This window comes from Chinchilla lanigera, unplaced genomic scaffold (assembly GCF_000276665.1).
Source record: "Chinchilla lanigera isolate Chin_1 unplaced genomic scaffold, ChiLan1.0 scaffold00002, whole genome shotgun sequence".
In the NCBI taxonomy this organism is placed as follows: domain Eukaryota; kingdom Metazoa; phylum Chordata; class Mammalia; order Rodentia; family Chinchillidae; genus Chinchilla; species Chinchilla lanigera.
The window spans coordinates 22551318-22568039 of NW_004955403.1; the positions used below are offsets into that span (position 1 = coordinate 22551318).

At 38.0% G+C, this 16722-nt stretch overlaps 1 protein-coding gene across 3 annotated transcripts in view; it reads left to right on the plus strand.

The window, feature by feature from the left end:
- Fat1 (FAT atypical cadherin 1) overlaps positions 1 to 16722 on the plus strand; it is a 115889-nt gene that overhangs the window by 48693 nt on the left and 50474 nt on the right. For all 3 annotated transcript variants that reach the window (XM_005373425.2, XM_005373426.2, XM_005373427.2), the window contains exon 3: positions 3886 to 4200. In XM_005373425.2, coding sequence (XP_005373482.1) covers positions 3886 to 4200 — 315 coding nt within the window. The remainder of the gene's footprint in view (positions 1 to 3885; positions 4201 to 16722) is intronic.

Genomic DNA, 16722 nt, shown 5'->3' on the forward strand with positions numbered 1-16722 from the left:
GTAGATTTGAAATCCGAGAGAGTATGTTTGGAATTATTCTTATCAGCTCTGTAATTCCAGCTTCTTTCAAAGTTTTCACCTTATTAACCTGTTTTTGAAAATGGCCTTCCTTGTATTCTTGAGGTCAGCAGGTCGGGTGTGTATTACTTTTATAACGCTTCCTTAAAGGAAACGAGTGATTCCTGATAACACTGCTCAAAGTACACATCACAGATTCTCACCTGGTCGGTCGCATTGTTTTTTGTGCTATAACCGCCTCACAGGAGTGGTGGTGTCCTTCTGTTGTCTCACTGGCTTTGATCCTCTTTGCACCTGGCTGGAGGGAATTCTGGTGATTCTGTGGCTTTGCCTGTCCTCTGGTTGCGTACTGTTGTGGCCATCTCTGCAAGTAAAAGAGGAAGTAGAAAACAGGAGCCGGGGTGGCTGAGCAGGCCGCTGCAGGCGAGAGGTGTTCGAAGACAGAGGGTACCTCTGAAGTTCATGGGTGGTGTTCCTGTGCACTCAGGAAGGTTATATATTGAGAATGTGTTAAAGAAAAAATCTACAAAGCTTCCAGTTTATTTTTTATTCTTCTCTGTTAAAGGTGTTACTTGCAAGTTTTCCTAATGGATACCTGAACATTTGTTTCTATTTACTGAATCAAGGTAACTGCTGAAGTTACTTAGGGAAGAAATCCACCTGTAATTTATAAATGCCAGTTGCGGCTTCAGGGAAGACGGCTGAGAGAAACAGGATAAAGTCAGAGGCTCGCGGTGACTTAATGAATAAGCACTGTTTTGAGTCCAGTTCCTAGAGGTCTGGGACTGGGTCGTCTGAGAAACCAGGGCTTGTGCACAGAGTGGTTTTGACCCTGAAGAGCCTCTGATGTAGGAGGTTCCTCAGCGTGGAATCGTGGAACACAAGCACCGGCAGTCTCACTCATTAAAATTTATATTTTAACTATTTAATACAGCCCTGATTTTCTCCCATATTTGAGTTGAACTATTTTATTGCTTCATTTTTCACCTTGAATATCTAGAGATTCCTTTAAACTTTCAAAAATTCCGCTGCTCACTGTGGCTAGGAGTCACGTAAAGAGGTGCGCAACTGCCGGCCTGCTTGCCCAGTGGCGTGTGAGAGTGGTTCCCGGCAGACGCCAGATACAGCCTGGGCTCCCCAGACCCGGCTAGGAACAGAGGGGAAATGAGCAGCTGTTCGTATCTGTTATAAATCTCACAGTGTATTTGCCTTTACGTTTCTTTTTTTCTCTCACATGGTACTAGTTGAAACTTTTGCATGTGAGTGAACATTCAGTGCCTTTCTTGAGTACTGCTGTGCACACAAAGTAGGTGAAATGTGAAGTTCAACTTGTCTTTCAGAGTTACTGTGTTAAGTTTGATTTGATCCAAATTTGTCATACTAACAATAGAACTGTTGATAGGGAATTTTGCTGATTCTTTCAGGCAGGGATTCCCGGTTTCTGAACTTCACACTGCCATTTACTGTGGCCTTGGGAAAAATTTGTCATCTTTGAGTTTTTCTTCTGTGGAATGGGGATAGTAGCACCACATGTGTAGATTTGTTAGCAGTAAAGATAAGAAAGCCCCTGTAGTGCCTGGCTTACCGTAAACACTGAGGACAGTGTTTCTGTGGTTATCATGTTCTAAAAAATACCCGTGATCATAGTTAAAGGGACGGTTTTAAAAAAGTGGATAGCAGCATGAGAAAGTGGTGAATAAAATCACCACGTGTCTGCCTAATGTAATTTGTAATTTTCCAGTAACAGTTCCCTCACCAAATGAATTCAGTCGCATTGTAATAACGTGACAGAACACAAGAAGAGCGAGTGTATTTGTTTTGTTTATATGTAATGTTTGTGTCTCCAACTCACCTTGTGTCAGGTGAGGGGAATGATGAGTATCAGAAATTAGAAGTGGTTATTCTTTCAGACAACAAATATGATTTTACTGGTTTAGTGAACAGATGGAGTGTGTATAACTGAAGTCTGAGGTAAAGGGGAAGCATTTTTGACTTTATCTTCAGATGTTTGTCCCCTCGACAGATCGGTGAGCTCCTTTTTGATAGTTCTGAGGCTTTTGTTCTGTATTTCCAGAAGTATTCGAGACCTTTGCGGAACGTTCAGTGAGAACTGAGAAAGCAGTTGCGGGTAACTGCAATGCTTTTTGGTGGCCATAAATAACTCTTCTTACAATACTTCATCTCACATTTGGTTATTGAGTTAAGTTTCTAGCACTCACTATAAGTTTTCTGATGCTAACCTCAGATATGCAAATACTTAAGTAATGATCATAAAAATACACGTACAAATATAGTGATTGTAATAAACAGCAGTGTATTCTTAAAAGTTGCTAAGAGCAGGTATAGTGTTCTTACCTCAAAAAAGGTAGGTGAGGTAATGAATACTTAGTTAATTTGATCAATGAACATGTGCATAGTTCAGTGTCATGTTGTACATGATAAATACATGTGACTTTTGTCATTTTAAACAAATCAAAGTATAGATTTTTGGTTGAGGTAAAACTTGTTTCCTTGCTGAATATAGATGAAATTGGTATTTGTTGTTTTTTCTTATAGTATTTTGTGTTAAATTGAAAATACTAGCTAGTGATTCTAGAGGTAGACAGTATCTAAAGTTCAGCCTGAACCATTGTGTTGAACATTGACTTATCATTCAGAATGATCAATCCATGAGAAACAGATGCAGTGATATATCTTGGGAACTCAAGGACAAGATTACACTATTGAATAAAAAAGTAGGATTTGCCTGAGACAAATAACTAGTTCCACTTTTAACCATTTTGAGAGGTTGTTAAGCCTGGGATTAATGAAGGCTTCGATAATTTTCAGTGGCTGGTTCTAAGCAGTACAGATACCATAACCATCTTCCTAATAATCATGACTCCATCTTTTACTTGTTGACTAATAAGAAACGTGTCTAGTTTGATTCTCAGCAGAGGACTTTTTATACTAACCCCCGTTAAGAGACTTACCCATTTTATTTGTTTGAAAATATTTTTGAGGTTTGTACAGGATGCTAGATATACTACTCTTCGAGAAGGATATACCCTTTTGAAGTTTCTAGTGTAGCTGAAGAATTTTTATATATATATAAATATTTTTTTTTCTGGTACTGGGAATCGAACTCACGACCTTGCGCTTGCCAGGCAGGCGCTTTGCCACTGAGCTAAATCCCCAGCCCCAGAATTTATATTTTTATAGCAGGGTGGTCATTGTGTGGTTTGTTTAATGAGATTAAAAGAAAGGAAGGATGTAGTACACAAGAGACTTGAGCAATTCATCATTCTGAACATGGAAATTTTGTGCTCCGTTTTTGTAGCCACTTAAAAGGAGTGTGTTTGGTGAACTACTACAGTGTCATTCCTATCTCTTTCCCTGAGATGGACAGTGGTTGAAGGAGTGCCGTGTGGGGAACGGGGGTGCCAGACGGGAAGCAAACCTGTAGGAAAGTCATTATATCGTAGCCAGCCATAATTTCATCTTTGGGAATATACAGTTTGTGTCCTTAGATGATCACTTAGTACCCATTCATGGGGTTGTTTGTAGTACTTTAAAAAAGTACTCAAATTAAGTGCTTACTTGACAATTCTAGCAATACTTTTATAGTCTGCATTATGTGGCATGTATTGTTGTAATAACTATGTATATATATTAATTTATTTAATCAACTGATGAGGACCATACTCCTAAATCTCGCTGTGTAGGAAACCAAACTGAGGCACAGAGAGGTTAGGAAACTTGCTTACAATCATGCAGCTAGTAAGTGATACCTAAGCCCTCAGTAAGTTGTTTTTAGGTTGACACTTTCTCAAGGTGGCACTTTCTGTTGTTGACATGCTACTTTACGTTTTTTTTCTGTCTCTCTAGGTGTCATAGAAACTTCAGATCGACTGGACCGGGAGTCGACGTCCCACTACTGGCTCACCGTCTATGCAACTGATCAGGGTGTTGTGCCTCTTTCATCCTTTATGGAAATCTACATAGAGATTGAAGATGTCAATGACAACGCACCACAGACTTCAGAGCCTGTTTATTATCCAGAAATAATGGAAAATTCTCCTAAGGATATGTCTGTAGTACAGATTGAGGCATTTGATCCTGATTCTAGCTCTAATGACAAGTTGATGTACAGAATTACAAGTGGAAATCCACAAGGATTCTTTTCCATACACCCTAAAACAGGTAAGTGTTTACACCATTGTACGAAATCTTTGTGCTTATATTTTTCTGGTATGAGGAAAATTGAGAATAAGTGTTTATTTGTTTCTTCAGTTTTGGTAAGTCATTTTCCTTTTGAGTCAGTCAAGACAAAGCTTTATTTTCAAATGATACTTAGTCTGAATTTTTCCCTTTGAATTTGCTTTTGTAAAGCTATTTTGTGATTTTGCTAATAGTTTCGCTTTGATGTTAAAGCAAATACTGTTACTTTAATAGCAGTTCCTAAATGAGTGATCTTAAACTCACACATAATTTGTTTCAAATTTTTCTGGCAGAGCAATGGTACAACTGTAGGCAGAAGAGGATCAAGCTAAGCAGTTTTCAGTTGGGATGGTACCTTTTAAAATTGAGACCTCAAACCCTTTCCTTCTTTTTTCTTCTGGCAATGTCCGTGACCCCCTGCTTCCAAGAAGATAGCTCTGTGGCTCCCAAACTCTTCCAAAACCCTTGTAAACTTACGTCTTTGCTATTATACATTTATTTCTGTTTAACAGTATATTTTATTTTTTTCTTAGGTTCTGAGTCTCGTAGTATTTCACAAGAAGGTATTTTGCGTGGTTATCATGTAGGTAGTAAAAACTTAGAATGCATTTGTGCAATGGAAACCTCACCTGTGAGTGTAGAACACTTGATTGATTGATCAGTTAAAGTAGCAAGTACCATATGAATTGAGAGGACAGTTATTTACAGGAAAATGCGACTGCTTGTCAGAAAGATGACTGACGTGAAACACAGATGTTGTACAGTTACTCAGTCCTTGGTAGTAGAATCTAATTAACAAAAATTTTGAAGAGCAAGATTTATTTAATAATTTTGCACCTCTGTCTTAGCTTGCCTTGTATCTTTCCTTATTGTAGGGTAATTGTCCTATTTCATTACTGGGTGTATATTTGAAATGTCAGAGAAATAATAAACAAGAATAAAATAAAGGAAACATTCTCAGCCTCTTTATCTGTCTTTGTTTTCATTTTTCTTTTTTTTGAGACAGGGTCTCACTGTGTTGCTCAGGCTGGCCTTAAACTCTCGCAGTGATCCTCTTGCCTCAGCCTCCCAAGTGAGTGCTGGGACTATAGGCATGCACCACCACCATGCCCAGCCTGTTTTCCTAATTTTGGCACCATTCTTATTTCTTATTATCTTCTGTTGATCTTTAATGGAAGCAATTCTTAAGGTGGAAGGAAGCTTGAGTTTAAGATCTGGTAGCAGATACCCAGCAAAAAATACTTGAAGCTGGACTTGGTCAACACACCTGTAATTGCAGTGCTCAGGAGGCTGAGGCAAGAGGATCACCAACAGTTTCAGACCAGCTCGGGCTGTGTAGTGAGTTCAAGTTCAACCTGAATGTCTACATAGTGAGACCCTGTCTCCAAAAAAAAACCAAAAAAAAGCAAAAGGAAAAAGGGAGATGATAGAGAAAGGGCTAGGTCTGGTGCTTCATACCTGTAATCCGGGCTACTCCAGAGGCTGAGGCAGGAGTATCACAAGGCTGAGGCCAACCTGGGCAACTCAGAGAGACTGACTCAAAGTAAAAGAGGAAAGGGTAGGGGATGCAGCTCAGCACTGGGCTCAGTCCCTGGTACTGGAGTGTGGGGTGTGAAGAAAACTTCCGTGTATGAAGACTGGTATTTTTTTTTTTTTTATTGTTAAAAGTAAATGTAAGTTCAAAACTTATTTTGAATATATTATCTTATACCGTTGAGACAGTTATATGCTAGTCCTTTGGACAAATTCTAGTATGTTCCTCTAATGGAGGAACGGATAATTGAAAGGGATTAGAAAACGGATAATTGACTATTAAGCTTAGAAAACGGATAATTGACTATTAAGCTTGATTGAGGCTTGCAAGAATTTAATTATATGTAGGAGAGAAATTTACAGGACCTAATAGTTTCTTTTTTATTTTTGGAAGCATTAGGAATAGAATGTAGGACTGTGGGCTCAACAAAAAATACTGTGAGTAAGACATAACGTACCAGACTTCCAACAGCCTCTATAAATGATTAATGAAAGGCTTTTATTTTTAACAGTGTGACTGCACAGTATGTTGTTTCTACTACACAAGTATTGACTAAATTTACCTCCTTTTTTGGTGAAATAAAGTAAAAGAGGCCTAAGAACTAAGAGGTAGAATGTTAGAAGGCATTGTCAGATATAAAAGAAGGTTAAAAGTTTCTAAGAATTTTGGAGGAGGGTTTCAGAGTCCAAGGATTACATGGGGGGAGGAGGGGTGCTTGGTCACAACCTTGAGAGAAGGAAATCTAGAAGGAAAAGCCTTGAAGTGGTAAATCATAAATGTGTAACTACTCCTATTTTAAAATTATTTAATGAGACAGACTTTTAAAAAGTTTCTGTCCCTCTTAGATCTTCTGTCTCTTTTAGTTTAGATTAAGTCCTCTTCAAAGAGACAGGCCAGCAACCAATAAATGTTCTTTGGATTATCTGAACAAATATTGTAGGAGGTCTGGGCATCATTTATATCAGGAAAAGGTGGGGAAAGAAGTGTAAGGAAATGGCATAGATTAGGAAACCTTGAAATATCCCTGGACCTCTGCCATAGTGCTATCGCTGTTCTTATGTTAGGTCTTATTGTAGAATCCTGACTGATACGGCGTTGCCACTCCATTGTAAATCTCTTCATTCTCAAAACTCCAGAAAAGAGGTTTGTCTACGGAGGCTCCTGTGCTCTTTCTTATCTTCAGCAAGAACATGCATTTGGCTGGTGGGGCAGCAGAAAGATATTCATCAGCCTTTACAGAGAGTTTTGTGTTTTCATGACTTGAAGGCAGGTAATAGTAGAGAATAAGGATTGTGCACCAGAATATTTGTTAAGTGTATTATAAGCTGTATTGTGAGTAAAGAAGTCGGATTAGTCCACAAATCACTGAGCATCTCTAAAGAGAAAAAAAAAAATATTAGAGTGAGTATTATAGAAGAATATAACAAATACAGGTTGACAAGATTTGCCTCTGAAGAATTCTATTCCCCCACATTGGCAGACAGATCCTCAGGGTCCAAAGTGTGGATGCCTCTTTCTCAAAACCTTTAAAACACTCACTTCCATCGGGTGCACCAGTAGGATGGGGCAAATTTTCCACAATGTGGTTGAAGAAAGTTCCGTGCTTCATTCATCTGTAATACCACCTGCAGATCCTATATCATGTTACTTACAATTAATGACTGAGTGAGAAAATCACTGGGCTGGAAATCAAGAGATGTGAACCATAGTAATAAGGCTTTCTCTCCGAGATCTTGGAGAAAATAGGCTTTTGTGATCAGCCACGATTATTTTGCAGTGCTGTTAAAGGTTTGTATTGTGGCTTGTGTCTAGCTGTCCCCCCTAAAGCCTTGCACGATCATAGGTGAAGCTTTTTGGAGGTGGCTGGATCTAGAGGGCAGGATGTTGGGGTTAAGGGTGTGGCGCTGGGAATGATTCATGGTGTGGGATGAAGCTTGCCCCACCCTGGGTGTGAGCGCTCCCTGCCCTTGCCAGTAGCCTGGGTAGCACATGAGGCACAGAAAGAGGCCTGCTGCTTTCACTGTTGTCGCTTGTTGCCTCTTACCTCTTTTGCGGCTTTGCTGCCTTCTGCCTGGCATGAGCTGCCTCCCTCTGATCTCTTTTTCTGATACATATGCTTTTGTTGACAGCATAAACTTTTAAACCTTTTTTTGCTTTGGTTATGTCCAATATTAGGGTAAATTTGCTTCTTTTAACATACGTTGTGCATGTGTTCAAGGCCAGAGAGAGAAGGTAGAATGTTACATTGTTTGGGACCTCCTTGACAGTCCCAGCTCCTGCAAACACAAGGGCTGCAGCTTTGAGCGTGTCAAGGACAGAGAAGAAAGAGACCCCCTTCAAAAGGGGTTAGTGTGAGATTTACAGGTTTCTTTATCCACGAGAAACCTCAGGAATCTGACACCAGCCTTAAAAATTCTCTTTTCAGTTAAACTTACCAATTTGAGCCCTGAGGGAATATATGTTTGCAGCTTAGAACTGGCTTGCGGTTCTGAGCTTGCTTTTTAGGCATGCCCTCGCACTGGAAGAGGCCCCGCAGTCGTGTTCTCTACTTGTATGCTTGGTATTTTTCAAGATTTTGATGCAAAGCAAGTAATGCTTTATATTTTTAAGAAGCTTTTTGAGGTGTAATTTATAGTAAATGGCACATATTTGAAGTCTACTGTGTAAGAAGTTTTGACACATACATCAGAGAAACCATAGCCGCAGTCAAGCAAAGGAGCGCATCCCTGAGTTCCACAGTTCCCTCAGCACTTCCCTCCCTCCCACTTCTCCCTGTGCCCCGTCCCTAGGTAACCACTGACCGTCTGTCTGTCCATCATATTAGCTGTATTTTGTATTTCCTACAGTTTTATATCAGTGGACTCCTAATATAGTATGTATTTTTCTTTTTTTTTTTTTTTTGTACTGGGAATCAAACTCAGGTCCTTCTGCTTGCCAGGCAGGCGCTTGTGCCGCTGAGCTATATCCCCGGCCCTATAGTATGTACTTTTTAAGTAAGGTTTCCTACACTTAGCATATTTGTTTCAAAATTCATGCATGTGTATTGTGTATCATCTCTTTTTATTAGTGGGATTAACCCAATACCTTTGCACTGAGCTACATCCACAGGGTTTTGTTTTTTTTTTAATAAGGGAAGATCTTGCTATGTTGCTCAGGTTGGGTTTGAACTTGCGTTGTTCCTGCTTCAGCTTCCCAGAGTGCTGGGATTTTAGATATGTGCATTGCACCATGCCCAGTGGCAGTTTGTCTTTACTTTCACCTGTTGATAGACATTTACATAGTTACCACATTTTGGCTATTGGAAATAAAGCTGCTATGAACATTGATAGAAGTCTTTACACTGACCTATAATTCATTTCCCCACTTCTCCTGGTTTTCATGTAAAAATACAATACATGTTATTTTATATTCTTATCTTTTTACCTAGGTAGTACCGTGCTGGGCCCACTAAGAGACATCTGCAGTTTTTCCCCTTAACAGTATTAGGTGCTGTGCTTCAGAAATCCCTTTATTACAGTTATCGATGGGCTTGCCACGTTGCTATAATATGTCCATTACATTTGCCTTTTGCTGACCATTTCACTGATCCACTGATTGCACTTACCTAGTAAATATATTACCTCCTCTCATTCATTGGTATACACCTTCCTGGTAGGAGTAAATTCTTTGAGAATTTTATTTTACAGTTAAAGCCAATTCATTAGAAATGAGTATTATATAAAAAGGAGAGACTTGTCTTTCTGAGCATATGACTGCATGTGCATCTTAAAGGGGGTTTGTTCCTTTGGCAGCTGCTGTCTCTGTTTCTGTCCCCTTGAGGTTTTATATGCTATAACAGTTATTTTGAGGCTACTTCAGATTAATGGTTCTGTAACTTTTTCTTTAGAATTCAATTATTTGGGAAGGCGTCTTTAACCTGAGTTCCTTCTCACGTTGGATTGGGGGCACAGGACACGTTAGTGTCAGTCTCACTGGTGGTCTGTCTTTGGGCGGATGCCCACCAGGCCATCTCCTGTTCCCTTTGGGAGGTGGGCTTGAAGGAGACAACCACAGGAGACCACAAACCCTGGCTTTCCTTTTTGTATATCTGTGTTATTTTCTTGTCCTGTTCATACTTCTATTCTACCCTTATGCCATCTCTTGCCCTTACTTTAAACGTACTGAAAATCAGAGGGGCCTTGGCTAGTATACCTTACTTGTGCATTGTACTTTGTGTATTACAAGCAACTTTCACATTCTTAACCTTTATAAGAACCATGTGAGATGGATAGAAACTACAAATACCAAGAGTTGGTTGTGTTTGTCATTTGTGTTTTGCCAAGCTTAGAAATAATTATATGATTTTAGAGAGGTTCAGGCCACTGAGAGGTCCAGACCAGACTGGCAGAATTTCCTAAATGCTACTTCTTGATACACAGTGTCTTTGATGTGAGTGTAGTTCTAGAGCCAGTTTTTCAGTAATTTGGTATTAAGAAACTCTGTATCATGTAATAAGTGGTTTTTAGACTAGCATTATTTCTGTGGTGCTTTCAGACCAAATATTAGGATGCTTCTAAATAACACTAGATGTTTAAACTTAGTTTCACTAACCATGTGCTGTAGGACTCATGGAGCTTTTTCACATAGTTGTACAGCTTTGCAGACCATATGATCTCTGTCACAGCCACCAGCCCTGCCACTGAAGCGTGGAAGCTGACATAAAACAGAAATGAGTAAGCATGAACGTCTTCCAGTAAACCTTATACACGTTGGAACTAGAATTTGTGTAGTTTTTGTGTATCATGAAAGACTTTTAGCCCATTAAAATATGTGCATGCCATACAAGATTAGTAGGAGTTTCTTGACCTCTAGTATGTCAGTGTATTTATAAGTGGAACTAGTTATTGAATTGTCTTTGTGAAGAAGTATCTTTTTGATATTTCTGAGTATCAGTTGAATTTTTGCCATTGCTGTAAGAATTCATAGAAAAGATGATATGAATCTTGCTTCTCTAAGTTACTTAAAGCTCTTCTTTAAAACCATTTAATGTTTTACCCCGAGTGTCACTCGGGCAAGGTGTTTACCTCCTTTAGACAGTTATCATTTCAACCAGTCGAAACTTGTATTGAATAAATTTGCCATTTTTATGTTTCCTGTTATATTGTCTTATAAAAATTAACAAAAAATGCATTTTTTGGTTTTTCTGTATTAAAATAATTGGGCTGATAAGTGGTTAAAGACAGCATTTCGAATATTCATTGTCAAGATAGAAATCTCAAGATTTATCAAGCTGATACTAGCTAGATTCTTTGAAGTTGATGGTAGACTATAGTCAGATCTCTTCTACTTTGAGAAAAACCTTTTTTTTATTAGACAAAATATTGCTACATTTTGAGATCTTAACATTTTTTATGCTGATATAGCTGTTAAAAATTCTGTATATGTTTAGTATTCCTCATTCCCTCCTTTTCATTCTTTTTCTGGTTTGCTCAAATTACTAAGTTACAGTTTCTTATTCTTTGTAGAAGACAGTGATATACAGTGGAATGTTTTTCACTTGCTTTACATGTTTTTCATTTACTTATGGAGGATATTTACTGTATAATTATTTTATGTTGGATATAAGAAATGTGACTTTGATATAGGAAATGTGATTTGATTGCAGATGGAGATTTGGGAGAGTTACATAGTTTCTATATAGTTATCCCTACAACATGATAGAAATCACAGAATTCTTTAATAGCTAATAGGTGTACTTTACAACCATTGTTTTGTGAACCGAAGTAAATGGCATTTTATTGTGGCTGGCACAGAGACTGAACAAAGCGCAATAGGAAATAGCTGCCGCTGCAAACAACTTCCAAGGGTTTCCGGTAACATTTGATACTTCCAGAGGAAGGAAGTGAAGGTCCCGTCATGTTACAATGCAGAAATTCATTAAGAAAGTTTACCTATTTGTAGTTTTTCCAAGATACATACATTTTCAAGAAGGAATGTATAGGTTTTTCTTACCTGTTCCTTGTGCTAATTTTTATTTTATTCTAAACCTTATTATTCCTAAATCTACAAGAAGCCACATTTTATTCAGTGCCCTTTCTGCACATCTTGATGTGTTTTTCCTCCTAAAGTCTATTTTCACCAAATTCTTAGGCTAAATTATATTACGGAGAATTCTGGGTTTTTAATATATTGCTTAATGTCATTTGCTAAAATTATATTTAAGATTTTGCATTTGGTTTCTAAGTGAGATTAGTCTTTTATGTCAACATGATGTTAAGCTTATAATGGGTAGGATACCATCGCTCCTTCTCTTCCTGCTGTGGCTAACATTGTAATGCTGAAACCAGTTCAGTGTAAATTGAATTTAGCTGTTGATCCTGCATTTTAATATCATCAATTTTTAACAAGCAACAGTAAGATAGAATTCAGACCAGAAGATGAGTTAGTGACACTAGGATGCATGTTCTTAGTTGGCCAGTCCCTGGGTGGTTTTAAACTAATCATTTGAGTAGTTTTAATTGTATATTCTATGAAGCTTCAAAAGTTTGAAGTAAATGAATTCTGAGCTGCTTTCCAGCCTGGACAATCTATGAATAGGATTCCATTTTTGGCTCCGGGCCTAATCCTGGCGGCACCAGTACTGCAGTGACAAACAATAGTTGCTCAGATGGCTACAGCTGCCAAAGAGCCCCTGACAGGCTGTAGTTAAATGTGGTCTTAGAACACTACCTAAATAAAGACTGTGCAGTGCGGTATTTCTGAGCTCATAGTGGAAAGCTCTGAGGACATGAATGCTGAATGATAACTACAGGAAAAGTTGAACATTTGCTTATGGCCTGTAAGGCAATCTGTATTTTTAGAGTGGGAAGTCAGGAGAAGCAGTGCCCTGCCTCTCACATGTGGGCTCTGACCTTGCAGTATTGCTTCTTGTCTTGCCCGTTGTCTGCGTGTTTCTCATCTGAATTCAAGTCTTTAAAGCCGAGACTTCTCTTTTTCGTTTGATTGTGTCCATTGTTGAACTAAGCATAATGCTGAGTATGGGATTGCTGCTTAATACTTACTTTCCAGTTGACGGATAAAAGACTTTAAACGTGAACAAATTTAAATGATTTTCTTTTTCACTTTTTAGAAGTCTTCAAAGTTTGCACAGATAAACACTGTCCTTGCTTTGATTTCTGTTTCTCCTCTGTTTGCTTGTGATGTCCTTCACCCACCATTCAGTTCTGAAGACATCAGCTGTGATCTCTGAAAATTGCTGTGAACAGCCTTGTTCTGAGGCAGTTCATTTTGGTAAAGCTGATTTAGGTACAGGTCTGCAGGCTAGACTGTTCCGTGGGAGGTGTTCGCAGTCGTGTGCTGCAGGCAGTTCTGTAGTTACTGTCTCCTGTCTGTGTCTCACAGTGCCTTGTTTTACTTTTAATACTTCCTTTTAAAAGTTAAAATAATTACTAATTCTGTTGCCATCTTTATTTTTTGCACTTTTTCATAGTCCTTGATAGTTCTTTGATAGTTTAACTAAGTCAAAGCAGACTCTATTTTAGTAATATACCATGGAAATTTAAAAAGCTCAAGGTGTGAAACATCTTTCTTACAAAATTCTGAAATACCTGAAATCCTCACTCATATTTATTTTAATAACTGATGTTAGTCTTTCCTAGTTGTGGGCATTTTACTGTCTCCTGATGCCATGCAGAAAAGATACAGCTAAAACAGGATAGTATTGGTAAATGCAGGTTGAGCATATGTAAATTTTTTTGGCTAAAGAGAATATTCTAATGAATACATTTTTTAGAAACAATTTTCTTGATTAATCTAATTGTACCCAACATGTTGCTTGTTAAGTAAACTCTAGAGAATAGAGAGAAATTGTTTTGGTTCATTCAGAATAAAAGGATTTTGTTTCATCTTGGTCCTAGTTGTAACAACTTTATAATTGAGATTTTATATTTCATAGGCACTAAGCTAGCTAGTATTTATAGTTATTATTAATAAGATTACTGGAAAAGTATTTTGTCAGTCTTTGCTACTATTATGGAGAAGAATATGAGATACAGTAGATTCAGAGATAGAACTGATAGACAATTCATGCCACATCTTATTTATGAAGTTAAAAAATTTAATCAGACTAATAAAATTGTATAGATTTAATGTGGAGTTTATTGTGTATCAATAATTATGCTGCAATAAACCTGCTGATTTTAGCAAAAGTGTATTCATTTCCTAAAGCTACCGTTAACTAAGTACCACAAACTGGATGCCTTAACACAGCAGAAGCTTATTCTTTAACTGTTCTGGAGGCCAGAAGTCCAAAATGAAGGCCTCTTTTTCTCTGATGTCCAGTCAGAAACCATGTCTTAAAATAAATGAAAAGCTAGATGTCATTGAGTGTGAAAACCATGGGTTCAATCCCCATTACCGCAAAGATAAACAAGGCCATATTTAGGTTGGACATGTTTTGGTGCAGGGTACCATTCAACCTACCACAAAAGGTATGTCCAAAAAAAGGGAAAATATGCTATTGAGTAGAATTTTGTGGATCCATTTAGATTCTTTCCTCTTAGGTTGGAGAGAGCCTGTATGTAACTTAAGTTCTAACAGAGTTCAATGATCTGGTCAGTAATTGCAGTGTTCTGAACAAGATTCTGAGAACTTTTTCAGGCTTTACTAAGTAATTTAAGGGCAGATGGAATCTTCAGGGAACCTCTTCTGGACACTTCTTAAAGTAATTTCTGCAGTGTTAATTATGGTTCTTAAGTACTGTTTATCTCATACATCTGTAGTCCTATTATATTTTTGTATTTCAAGTGCTTTTTTAAAGATGCCAGTAATATATTTCATCCCAGAATATGGCCAATAGTAATTACTACAGTGATTAAAAACAAAACAATTAAAATAAGAGGGAGTGGAATTTTTTCAGCTTTAGTAAACACCTGGACCATGAAGATTATCATGGGATGGAACTCCACATCACCTGGGAACTTTTATGAGCCTGAACAAAACAGGTCTTCATGGTTGTAACTTGGTGGCCCTAGCATGGGTTGGGAAGGAAGAAGTGGGCTCAGCTGTTTAGACATCATGATTCTGATGCAGACTTTGGTCGAAAGGGCAGGAGCAGTGGTAGTGAACGTTTTAGAGGCCAAGTGCCCAAACTGCACCCCCAAACCTGCTTATTTAGCACAGAGTGCCATCCCCACAGTTAACCCTCAATACTGAGCTTTTAGTTTAGAAAAAAGAACTAAGACAGTAACATCTTTTGTTTTGAAAAACAACACACGTGCCATAGGGTTACCACCACTGGGCTAGATCCATAAACTTTTATGAACACTGAGTGGCTGTAGGAGGTTAGAGGAAAATAATCCTTAGAGCAATGGCAAGTATATGCATACTCTCCCTCTACCACACTTGGTCTTTCTCTTTCTTCTACCTGTTGTCAAATAGAAAAATAAGAAAATGGTTCAAAGTACACTTCCTGCCAAGCACGGTAAATGTATGGCTACAGAATTTTTTTTTCCTCCAGATATAGGACCTTATCTTTTACAGTTTTGTTTCTTAGATTACTCCTGCTACAGATCACGAGTACTTGCTTGCTCCTTGCAGTTGGACCTGTTCAGAAATTATATTATTTCCTTCTCTAGCTACTGTCTTGTTAGATCTGTAGCATTGTTGTTCAGACCATTTCTTATAGAACCCAAACCTTCAGTTCTTCCCTGGCTTCCCTCACTTTAGTGTGGACTTCAGACTCTGATGGTCTGCATTTATTTAACTCCCATTTTGCTAAGTGATCTTAAAGTCAGCACCTTAATTGCCCTAAACCTGTAAAAATGGAGGTATTACTGGTGTAGGTAGATTAAATGAAGTAATATGTTTAAAAATCAAAATATAGTACCTTAGGGTTTAGTAAGCCCAGTAACATTAGGGGTGAGATCATTTGATATATTAGTTAACTTTTGATTGGTAGCAAACTGTCCCAAAACTTTAGTGTCTTAAAACAATCCTAATTTAGGATTCCACGGGGCAATTCTTCTGGCCTTGTGCAGGCTTGACTAACCTCTCCTACAACAAAGGGGTAAGGCAGTCGGTTGGTGTGGGGATGGCTGAACCTGCAGAGCTTCACTGGAATGCTGAATGGTTGGTTCCTTGCATGCTGGCGTAACAGAGATGAGATGACTGCATGTGTCCCATCATCCAACCAAATTCAAGTATTCTTGGAATATAGAGCCCCCAGCAAGAGCCTGTGTTTTCCTTGTTATATCTGTGCACCCCCATTCTGTATTCTGTCTTGATGTTTCTCAATTGTAGTCATGGCCAAGTTCTAGCCTTCATCCTTTCTTGCAAACAAGACCGTATCTAAGCTATCTCTACATGCTGAACGGACAGAACAAAATACTTGAATAAATGTATAAATATACCCCTTCACTGTGGACTGTCTCCCATTATTTCTCATCTGTTTTAGTCTTTTAATGTGTATCTGTAAAGTGCTGTCTCCTTTGGGAAGTTCATTTTATCTCTTGTCCGTTGAGAAATTTGGAGATGAATTTGCTTTTGATTTGTAAGAAATACCAAAGTAAAATTTTATATTGAAGCATTATAGCTAACCTGACATTCATACATGTCTTACGAATATAAAATTTCTAAATGCCTAAAGTGACCTTGAAAGACAGAAAAAGTTTCTTAAATATGTTCATCAGGTACCATAAAGTTTAATTTCTTAGTTTTGAATAAATTTATAAGTTTGTAACTTAATTGTTGAGAAGATACTGTACCATTTATCTCAGCCTGCCCACATTTATCATAGGATTGGTATAAAGAATGCAGTGTTTTTCTGGACCAAGCAAAAATACTTTCTAGCTTTTATCTTTTCATTTCTACTTTTAATTTAAAGGTGCTGGGAGAAGAGAAGGGAAAGAAGGAGAAATTTTGTATGTATGTATATACAGGATAGATAACATGGTTGTTCTTCTATCTGCTGTTTCTATGCTGAAAGAAACTGT